The sequence below is a fragment of the Stegostoma tigrinum genome, chromosome 45 (genome assembly GCF_030684315.1).
Source record: "Stegostoma tigrinum isolate sSteTig4 chromosome 45, sSteTig4.hap1, whole genome shotgun sequence".
Taxonomy (NCBI): Eukaryota; Metazoa; Chordata; class Chondrichthyes; order Orectolobiformes; family Stegostomatidae; genus Stegostoma; species Stegostoma tigrinum.
In genome coordinates, this window is record NC_081398.1 from 5,173,952 (window position 1) to 5,184,990 (window position 11,039).

The window sequence follows — 11,039 nt, forward strand, 5'->3', positions numbered from 1 at the left end:
CTTCACCTCCCAGTCGCAAACCATTTCCACTCCCCCTCCCATTCTCTAGATGACATGTCCATCATGGGCCTCCTGCAGTGCCACAATGATGCCACCCGAAGGTTGCAGGAACAGCAACTCATATTCCGCCTGGGAACCCTGCAGCCCAATGGTATCAATGTGGACTTCACCAGTTTCAAAATCTCTCCTTCCCCTACTGCATCCCTAAACCAGCCCAGTTCGTCCCCTCCCCCCACTGCACCACACAACCAGCCCAGCTCTTCCCCCCCACCCACTGCATCCCAAAACCAGTCCAACCTGTCTCTGCCTCCCTAACCGGTTCTTCCTCTCACCCATCCCTTCCTCCCACCCCAAGCCGCACCCCCATTTACCTACTAACCTCATCCCACCTCCTTGACCTGTCCGTCTTCCCTGGACTGACCTATCCCCTCCCTACCTCCCCACCTACACTCTCTCCACCTATCTTCTTTACTCACCATCTTCGGTCCGCCTCCCCCTCTCTCCCTATTTATTCCAGTTCCCTCCCCCATCCCCCTCTCTGATGAAGGGTCTAGGCCCGAAACGTCAGCTTTTGTGCTCCTGAGATGCTGCTTGGCCTGCTGTGTTCATCCAGCCGCACATTTTATTATCTTCGAATCTCCAGCATCTGCAGTTCCCATTATCTCAGTTACAGTGCTCCCATTGGTTACACTCCCTGTCAGTTACAGTGCTCCCATTGGTTACACTCCCTGTCAGTTACAGTGTTTCCATTGGTTACACTCCCTATCAGTTACAGTGTTTCCATTGGTTACACTCCCTGTCAGTTACAGTGCGCCCATTGGTTACACTCCCTGTCAGTTACAGTGTTCCCATTGGTTACACTCCCTGTCAGTTACAGTGCGCCCATTGGTTACACTCCCTGTCAGTCACAGTGTTTCCATTGGTTACACCCCCTGTCAGTTACAGTGCTCCCATTGGTTACACTCCCTGTCAGTTACAGTGTTCCCATTGGTTACACCCCCTGTCAGTTACAGTGCTCCCATTGGTTACACTCCCTGTCAGTTACAGTGTTTCCATTGGTTACACTCCCTGTCAGTTACGGTGTTTCCATTGGTTACACTCCCTGTCAGTTACGGTGTTTCCATTGGTTACACCCCCTGTCAGTTACAGTGCTCCCATTGGTTACACTCTCTGTCAGTTACATTGCTCCCATTGGTTACACTCCCTGTCAGTTACAGTGTTCCCATTGGTTACACTCCCTGTCAGTTACAGTGTTTCCATTGGTTACACTCCCTGTCAGTTACAGTGTTCCCATTGGTTACACTCCCTGTCAGTTACAGTGCTCCCATTGGTTACACTCCCTGTCAGTTACAGTGTTCCCATTGGTTACACTCCCTGTCAGTTACAGTGCTCCCATTGGTTACACTCCTTGTCAGTTACAGTGCTCCCATTGGTTACACTCCCTGTCAGTTACAGTGTTCCCATTGGTTACACTCCCTGTCAGTTACAGTGCTCCCATTGGTTACACTCCCTGTCAGTTACAGTGTTTCCATTGGTTACACTCCCTGTCAGTTGAGTTTCTCAGGCTCTCTGGGTGAGGCGCTGTTGTTGGAGCTTCCTGTACCCGCTGTTTCCTCGCTGCTCAGTCTCGGTTGGTCCGCAATCCGGTGCTGAGCCAGATCCCGACTGTCGGATCCCTCTAGTTAACCGCACGCCATGGGGACCTACGGACCGGCTAACGAGAAACTCCGGAACCTGGAGGAGATCGAGAAGGAGATTGCCATCATCTTACAGACTGCAGGTAGGAGAGAGAGGGAGAGAGAGAGAGAGAGAGAGAGAGAGAGAGAGAAGGGGGTGGTGGGTGGCACGAGGGATGGGGGTGGGTGTTAGCTGGAGAAAATGATGTGGGTGGTAAATGAACTGGAGGGAGAGAGTGATAGAGGAAAAGGAAGGTGAAGAAAGAGAGGGGGTTTATGTATATTATAAAAGAGATAGAAAAAGAAAGAAAGCTAGATGCACTGAGCGAGCTGGAGAGATGGTGAGGAAAGGGGAGGGTTGGGTGAGAGAAAGGAGAAGATAGGGAGAGGGGGATGGAAAGTCGGGAGACGGGGCGAGATGGACAGAAGGGGAGTGTGAGGTGGAGAAAGAGGGGGCAGGTGGAGACAGGTGAAGGTAGAGAGAGTGGGGGAATGAGAGAGGGATGTGTGTGAGAGAGAGGTTATAGGGGGCAGAAAGACTGATTTAGTTAAGAGGAGAAAAGTGTGAGAGTGTGTGTGGAAAGAAGAGTAGAGGAGGGGTGGAATGGCGTGTAGTGGGGGGTTGAGGGGAAGGCAGGCGGAGGCGCAAGAGATGGAGGGGGTGGAAAGAGAACGAGGAGGAGAGAGGGCGATGGAAAAGGAGGAGGAAGTGAGAGAGGGGCGGCTGAAGGAGGAGAGAGGAAAGCAGTGGGTTAGACATGAATATGTGAGGAGCGGAGGGAAGAGAGGAGGATGCACAGAGCAGCAACACAATGAGGGAGTGCGAAGGAGAGACAGCGGGGGAGGCCTGGCCATTCCTGGGGAGCTGTATGAACTCTTGCTGTGTAATGTCCCTTCGGGGAGAGTAGCCCATCCCAAACCCCTTCTGAATGCCTGTCCTAAATCCAATGGCCCTGGGCACTGTGGGCAAATGCTGTTGCATTCCCCCCCCCAGGTTACAAACCTGGGCGAGAGAGGGTTTGAGGTTTCTTGGCCTGAATGTGTGGGATAGGAGCAGGAAGGGACCATTCGGTCTGCTCTACCAGCCAATAAGATCACGGCTGGTTGCTCTTCTGTCTGTTCCCCAGCTCCCTCAACTCTTTTCATTGATTGGAAGTCTGTCTAACGCCATATATTTAGTGAGCCATTCTCCACCGCTGTCTGGGGTAGGAGAACTCTTCAACCCAGGCAGAAGCAATTCCTACTCATCTCCGTCACAAATTGGAGATTCCGGATTTTAAAACAGTGTCCCTCCCCCATGATGGGAAATGATCCCTCAGTTTCTGCCCTGCCAAGGCCCCTCAAGAGACCAATTTGTTTCTCGAAAGTTGCTTCAAAGCCCCGTTGAGTCCAGGCAAGCCCTGCTCAAACTTTCCTCATCAGACAAACCCATTAATGCCTTGGGAAACACACTTGCCTTCATTGCTCAGTCCTTTGAGCTATAGGAGTCGGGAAGTCATGTTGAGGTTGTACAGGAGGTGAGGCCCCTTCTGGAGCACCGTGTCCAGTCCTGGTCGCCCTGCAATAGGAAGGATGTTATTAAGCTGGAGAGGGTTCAGGAGAGATTTACCAGGATGTTGCCGGGTATGGAACGTTTGAGTGATAAAGAAAGGCTGAATAAACTGGGATTATTTCACTGGAGTGCAGGAGGCTGAGGAGTGAGGCCGGTATCCCATCACTGTCAAAATTTATTTCCGAATGCACAATGTACTGGCTGTGACCAGGCAGCTCAGAGTCAGTTGCCTGGACTGAGGAGATTCTAAATCCCTGGTTATATTCTTTTTTGCTTGCCTTTTCTCTTTTTTCACATCCTTCTTTTCAATTTTCTGCCTTAATCGCGTGGTATTTTTTCCTCCTTTTTTTGTTTAAAACCCTTGTGCGTGCGCACGGGTGCGAGACTGAGTAAGAACACCAGCTCAAATAACTTGATTTAACATACAGCCAGCAGGAAAAGCACTCACGTGCCCAAGAAAACCAGCAGCAAGTAGATCTCCCTGAGTGGCGGCAATGTCCGTGTGAACAAAAAGGTGAAGTTAGGCGTCAAAATGAAAGTGGAATTGGAGGACACCCAACACCCTGCAATTTCTGAAGAAGGGTCGAGGCCCGAAACGTCAGCTTTCCTGCTCCTCTGACCCCTCCACTGCCCGCTCCCTGGACCTGTGAGTTCCGGGAGCAGACCCCACGGGGAGATCATGCCCGCTCCCCTCTCCCAAAGATCGGGAGCGTGGGGGCTGAAGGGTAAGCAACAAAACGCAAAAGGGAGCTCTGATAAGATGGTGACAAACGGGAGCACAAGCGCCCGCGCCCAGCACAGACAGGGCCCGCCGACTCCACAGCGCCACAAAACGGACAGATGGGAGTCTGCAATCTGAGGATACATAGGACTGCTGCATACAATGACCACCTACCCCCCCCCCCCGACTTCCCCCACATAGAGAACCTCCACTCCCCGCCCCCCACCCCAGCACGGTGGAAAAAGGAGAAGCATTCAGCAGCATTCTGCACAGGGCCCCGCCATTTACAAGCTCACGAAACCCACAAACTCAAAAATTCCGGAGGGGGCTCGGCTTGTGGGGACGCAGGCTCCCGGGGTGGGTACGGGATCTTGGGGGCGATTTGAAATTGCGTCTGGGGCAGGGGTGCCTTCAGGCGGGATCCCACCTGAACACCCTCCAAGTGGGTCACGATGCCATGTCTGGGCACCATCATCGTGTTAAGGCACCCAGTGACGGAGTGGCCAATCCTTGGTCATGTTGGTCATCCAGGAATTCCTGGTTGGCTGTGGTTAACAAGCCCAGACAGGGATCTTGTAGCGCTTTATAAAACCATGAGGGGCATGGATAGGGTGAATAGCTAAGGTTCTTTTCTCCCCCCAGGGTACAGGGCGGTGGGGGGAGGTTCAAAACTAGGGCCTTGCTCTTAAGGTGGGAGGAGAAAGATTTAAAAATGACCTGAGGGGTGACTTCTTACACTGAGAGTGGTCCATGTGTGGAATGAACTTCCAGAGGAAGTGGTGGATGTGGGCACACTTACAACATTTAAAAGACATTTGGAAAAGTACTTCAATAAATAAACATTTGGAGTTTATGGGCCAAGCGCGGGCAGGTGGGACTAGTTTAGTTTGGGATTATGGTCGGCGTGCACTGCTGTGACTGAAGACTCAGTTTCCGTGAAGTTCCCCAAATTATTCCGGTTCCAAATGGGACGTCCCGCATTGTTAAGCTCCCACATGAGGAGGAATGAACCTGCTCCCCTACCTTATCCACCTGAAATACTCGTGCCCTGTTTCCTTTTTGCTGGTTGTCTGGCTTCAGCGCACAAAGTGAGAGAGAGTCCCTTACCCGCAACGCCAGGGTGACGAGCTTTGCTCAATCAGCTCTGTTCACCACCTCCCACGCGCGCCCCGGGGCCACATGGTTTCTAACCCTGCTCTTGCTCGCTTTGGAAAGGGAACGGAGACGAAAGATCAAATCTCGCCCGGACTGCCCGCCTTTGCCTCCTGTCATGATCTCAGTTTGAGATTTGTCCCAGGAAATTGCATCGGAGTTTGCAGCGTGTTCCTCCTTTTGAAGTGCAGTTGCGGTTTCTGCAAGGTGTGAAATTCCGGGGCGTTTTTCTCTCTGCTGAACTCGAGAGCCTGCTTTTAGCTGGAGCTGTCCTCCTGCGAATGGACATTTGGGGTTAAAAGTTTGATGAGCCCACATTAAGACGCAAGACTTTTGAGTGTTCACTTTCTCCTCAGGAGAAGCACCTTCCGAATCACATTAGCTTCATGTTTGAACGTAACGTTTACGGAGGGGTGATCTTTCCCAGATTGAGTATCCTCACTGACTCCCGTCTTCTCTCTCTCTCTTTCTGCGGTCCGCAGCCAATGTTATCCTGGAAATGTCGAAGGAGAAGCCAGCAGAACGTAACCTGGAGCGTCACGCTCTGCAATTCACAGCCTCTGTGCAGCGAGTCGAAACAGAGCTGTCCAGCCAGATCCGCTATCTCACCCAGGTGAGGTCGGACGGGTTCCCCGTCCGGCGAAACTTCGACCCGCCTCTCCCCTGCGCGCGCCGCAGGGTTCCTCGGGCTCCCCACCCCCAGAAACAGACTTGCCCCTACCCCAACCCTCTTCCAACCTGTCCATCAGCCCCTGGCTACCGCTCCCTAATGCTCTCACCCCACTGCCCCCCCCAACCCACCGCCACGCCGATGCTCCCGTCCCCGCACCAACTCCCCTCTTCCAGCCTCAAGCACTGCCGCCCTCCCAATCCCCCCCCCCAACACTCAGCACTCCCAACTAACTCCTCCACTACAACGCTGAACCCCTGCTCCACTACCCCAACCCAGTACTACCTTCCAACCCCTCCGTATCCCTGTCACCCCCTCCAGCCCCCTCTACACCCACTCCCTATCTCTGTCACCCTCTGCACCCACTCCCTCTCTCTGTCACCCCCTCCATCCCCCTCTACACCCACTCCCTCTCTCTGTCACCCCCTCCAGCCCCCTCTACACACGCTCCCTATCTCTGACGCCCCCTACACACCCACTCCCTCTCTCTGTCACCCTCTACACCCACTCCCTCTCTCTGTCACCCCCTCCAGCCCCCTACAAACCCACTCTCTATCTCTGTCACCCTCTACACCCCCTCCCTCTCTCTGTCACCCTCTCCAGCCCCCTACACACCCACTCCCTATCTCTGTCACCCCCTCCAGCCCCCTCTACACCCACTCCCTATCTCTGTCACACCCTCCAGCCCCCTCCACCCCCACTCTCTATCTCTGTCACCCTCAACACCACCTCCCTATCTCTGTCACCCCCTCCAGCCCCCTCCACCCCCACTGTCTATCACTGTCACCCTCAACACCTCCTCCCTATCTCTGTCACCCCCTCCCTATCCATGTCAGCCCCTCCAGCCCCCTCCACCCCCACTCGCTATCTCTGTCACCCTCGACACCCTCTCCCTCTATCTGTCACCCACTCCAGCCCCCTACACACCCACTCGCTATCTCTGTCACCCTCTACACCCACTCCCTCTCTCTGTCACCCCCTCCAGCCCCCTCTACACCCACTCCCTATCTCTGTCACCCTCAACACCTCCTCCTTATCCATGTCACCCCCTCCCTATCCATGTCACCCCCTCCAGCCCCCTCCACCCCCACTCGCTATCTCTGTCACCCTCGACACCCTCTCCCTCTATCTGTCACCCACTCCAGCCCCCTACACACCCACTCGCTATCTCTGTCACCCTCGACACCCCCTCCCTCTATCTGTCACCCCCTCCAGCCCCCTCCACCTCCACTCTCTATCTCTGTCACCCTCAACACCTCCTCCCTATCCATGTTACCCCCTCCCTATCCATGTCACCCCCTCCAGCCGCCTCCACCCCCACTCCCTCTCTCTGTCACCCCCTCCAGCCCCCTACACACCCACTCCCTATCTCTGTCACCCTCGACACCCACTCCCTCTCTCTGTCACCCCCTCCAGCCCCCTACACACCCACTCCCTATCTCTGTCACCCTCTACACCCACTCCCTCTATCTGTCACCCTCTACACCCTCTCCCTCTGTCACCTACTCCAGCCCCCGACACACCCACTCCCTATCTCTGTCACTCTCTACACCCACTCCCTCTCTCTGTCACCCACTCCCTATCTCTGTCACCTCCTCCAGCCCCCTCCACCTCCACTCCCTATCTCTGACACCCTCAACACCTCCTCCCTATCTCTGTCACCCACTCCCTATCCATGTCACCCTCTCCAGCCCCCTCCACCCCCACTCGCTATCTCTGTCACCCTCGACACCCCCTCCCTTTATCTGTCACCTACTCCAGCCCCCTACACACCCACTCCCTATCTCTGTCACCCACTCCCTATCCCTGTCACCCCCCCACCCTCACTCCCTATCTCTGTCACCCTCGACACCCCCTCCCTCTATTTGTCACCTACTCCAGCCGCCTGCAGCCCCTCCCTTTATCTGTCACCCCTCCAGCCCCCAAAGCCCCCTCCCTATCTCTGAAACCCTCTCCAGCCCCTACACTCCTTGTAACCTCCCTCAGCCTGCCGTACCTCTTGACAGTCTCCGGGCTCCTTACTGTTGTACCAGCTGGGGCAATAAACAGCCATGCATTCCCATGCTGAACAGACGGTGACCGCTCAGCCCATCCTGTCCCTGTTAGCTGTTGGGAATTGGTGTTGAAATCAGTTATACACTCTGCCAAACAGTCTCTGCCTCACATCCCCCCGGCTCCGGTCTCTGCCTCAAACCCTCCCCTCCAGGTCTCTGCCTCGATCCCAACCCCCCCTCCCAGTCTCTGCCTCAACCCCCCCCTCCCTCCCGATCTCTGCCTCAAAAACCCTCCCTCCCGGTCTCTGCCTCAAACACCCCCCCCCTTCCCGGTCTCTGCCTTGATCCCACCCCCCCCCCCCTTCCCGGTCTCTGCCCTGATCCCACCCCCCCGACCTGGTCTGTGCCCCGATCCCACCCCCCACCCCCCCCCTCCCGGTCTGTGCCCCGATCCCACCCCCCACCCCCCCCTCCCGGTCTGTGCCCCGATCCCACCCCCCACCCCCCCCTCCCGGTCTGTGCCCCGATCCCACCCCCCCTCCCGGCCTGTGCCCCGATCCCACCCCCCCACCCCCCACTCCCGGCCTGTGCCCCGATCCCACCCCCCACCCCTCCTCCCGGTCTCTACCTCGATCCCACCCCCCACCCCGGTCTCTGAATCACCCGACCCCGCCCCCCCCCCCGTCTCCGCCTTGCACACACCCCCTCCCATCTCTCTCTCGCACTCCCCCTCCATTCCTCTCCTGCCCCCGAACGCCCCAGGACCTCCCTGTGCCAGTGACGGTGAGCTTGTGGTTATACCAAGGGACCACAGTGCCGCCTCCTGGGTGAGGCATCAAACGGCGATCGCGCAACCCCCCCCCCCCCCCCCCCCCCGCCCCAACAATGATTTCTCCAGGGAGGGGGTGCGCAATGCCCCACAGAAACACACGGTGATCGGCGCGCTCGAGTGGCCTCAATGAGAAGAACCTCAAAAGGGATAACAGCAGAGCTGGAGGAACACAGCAGCATCAGAGGAGCAGGAAGGCTGACCCTTCTTCAGGAAAAAAAATGGCGTTTCCTACTATCTCTGAAAGAATTTTAACCCCACAGCGAAGCGTCAGCCTTCCTGCCCCTCTGATGCTGCTTGGCCTGCTGTGTTCATCCAGCTCTACACCTTGTTATCTCAGATTCTCCAGCATCTGCGTTCCTACTCGATCAGAAACAACCTCAAAAGGGAGACAGCTTTTTGGCATCGGTTAGCAGCCGGGAGGCAAACGGCACTATTGCAATGCAAGGTCCTCCTCTCCCCTTTTTTGTTGTCTATCCCCTCCCTGTCTCGCTCTTTTCCTCTCTATATCTCTTTCTCTTTCCCATCTTCACCCACTGCCTCCCCTCACCTCCCCCATCTCTACCAGGTCGCCACGGGGCAGCCGCACGAGGGCTCGAGCTATTCGGCCAGGAAGGATGCGCAGATGGCAGTGAACCGAGTGGAATACACGCACGTCAAAGTCCGGGACCTTGCCAGGACCTGTGACCAGATGCTTGAGCAGCCGTGACCGGGGTGGGGGGGGGTCGGCATTGGTACTGGGTGGGTGGGGTGGGGGGTGGGGGAGAGAGAGAGAGAGAGAGAGAGAGAGAGAGGGAGGAGGGAAGGGGGTGTAAGGAAAGTGGGATTTTTTTCTTTCTCTGCTTTGCTTGGGGGAGAGTGGGTGGGGAGCGGTGAATCCGTTTGTAGCGAACAACTGTCCCTCCATCACACCACCCACCCCCCCCGCAACACTTCACCATCAATCTCTACCCCCACCCCCCTCCCTGTCGTCCCCTCCCCTGCCCCTTCGAATCTGTTGTCCAGTGCAGAGACCCCCTTCTCCTCCTCCCCAGTGCCCCCTTCCAGCCCCCTTGCTGTTAAAGCCCACCATTGGAGAGTGGGCGCACTTTTGGCCATGTTGGTGGGGGGAGTGGGTGTGGTGGGTTGGGGGACTGGGGTGCGAGCTGTACGGACTGGTCACTGCTATGTTCTGTTTAGCACAGTCCCCACCCTTCACTTACCCCAGCCCCATTCGGAGCTCTGAAGCCCGGGCCGATGGGAAGGGGAGGGCAGGGACTGGCCAGGAGGGCCTCAGAGTCCCAGTCTGAGCCCAGGCGGAGGGTCTGAGCCCTTGTGGGGGGTCCTGGCTTGGTGGGCCAGGGGAGGGTGAGGTTGGGGGCAGGGGGCACACGGGGAGCAGCTCTATCTTTCAGTAGGACCCTCCCGTCCCCTTGGTGATCTCTACCTGACTCCGCCTCACCCCGGAGCTCACAGGACCCCCCCACACCCCCCCCCGCCAAGGGGACCATTTCCTCTCTCTGTCTCCCCCCTCTATCTCTCTGTCTCGCCCTCCCCTCCCATCTCTTTCTGTTTTACACCCCCCCAATCCCTTTCTTCTCTCTTCCCACCCCCCCCCCCCCAACCATCTCTCTCTGTCCGCCGCCCCCCCCCCCCCCCCCCCAACCCATCTCTCGGTCTGGCTCCCCTCTCTCTGTCTCTGTTTCACTGCCCACGCCTGTCTCTATCTCTGTCTCTGTCTGCCTCGCCCGTCTCTCTCTGGCCCTCCCCTCTCTGTCTCTTTCGCATCCCCCCCCGGCAATTCCCCTTTTATCTCTCTATCTCTCTCCCGACTATTTCGCTCTTTGCCCTCTCCGTCTACCTCTGGCTTTCTCTCTTTATCGCTTCATTCTTCTTTCCTCACCCTGGACCTCGCTTGCCCCAACCCCGAATCTGCTTGGCAATCTCTGACTGCACCCCCACCCCATACCCGAACTCTCGCCCCTCTGACCGTCCCTGCCCCAGGAAGGTGGGCGTCAGTCTTTGTTGATTTTTTCTGATCCCTCACATGCGCTTTCTCTCCCTCTGGCTGTCGCTGTCTCTGTCCCTCCCTCCCTCTGTCCACCTCCCTCTGTCCACCTCCCACTGTCGGCTCGCCGTCCCTCCCTCCGTCCCCCCCTCTGTTTCATCCCTCCATCCCGCCCTCGCCCTGCCCCTCCCTCGCCCCACCCCTCCCTCCCTCCCTCTCTCTCGCTCTCTCTCCCTCCCTCCCTCTCTCTCGCTCTCCCTCCCTCCCTCTCCCCCTCGCGCGCTCTCTCTCTCTCTCTACCCCTACCGCTCTCGCTCGCGCTCTCTGTCCCTCCCTCCCTCTCTCGCTCTCTCCCCCCGCCCCACCCATCGCTCTCTCTCTCTCTCTCGCTCTCTTGCTCTCCCTCCCCCCTCTCTCTCGTGTATTACTTGGAACAGTTAGTGAGCTGTTTGATGTGG

At 57.0% G+C, this 11,039-nt stretch overlaps 1 protein-coding gene across 1 annotated transcript; it reads left to right on the plus strand.

The window, feature by feature from the left end:
* Positions 1-1,536: 1,536 nt before the first annotated feature.
* Positions 1,537-10,187, plus strand: med11 (mediator complex subunit 11). Its single transcript, XM_048526475.2, has 3 exons — positions 1,537-1,780; positions 5,584-5,714; positions 9,163-10,187. The coding sequence occupies exons 1-3, from the start codon at positions 1,696-1,698 to the stop codon at positions 9,301-9,303; spliced, it is 357 nt and encodes a 118-aa protein (XP_048382432.1). The 5' UTR covers positions 1,537-1,695; the 3' UTR covers positions 9,304-10,187.
* The last annotated feature ends 852 nt before the right edge of the window (positions 10,188-11,039 follow it).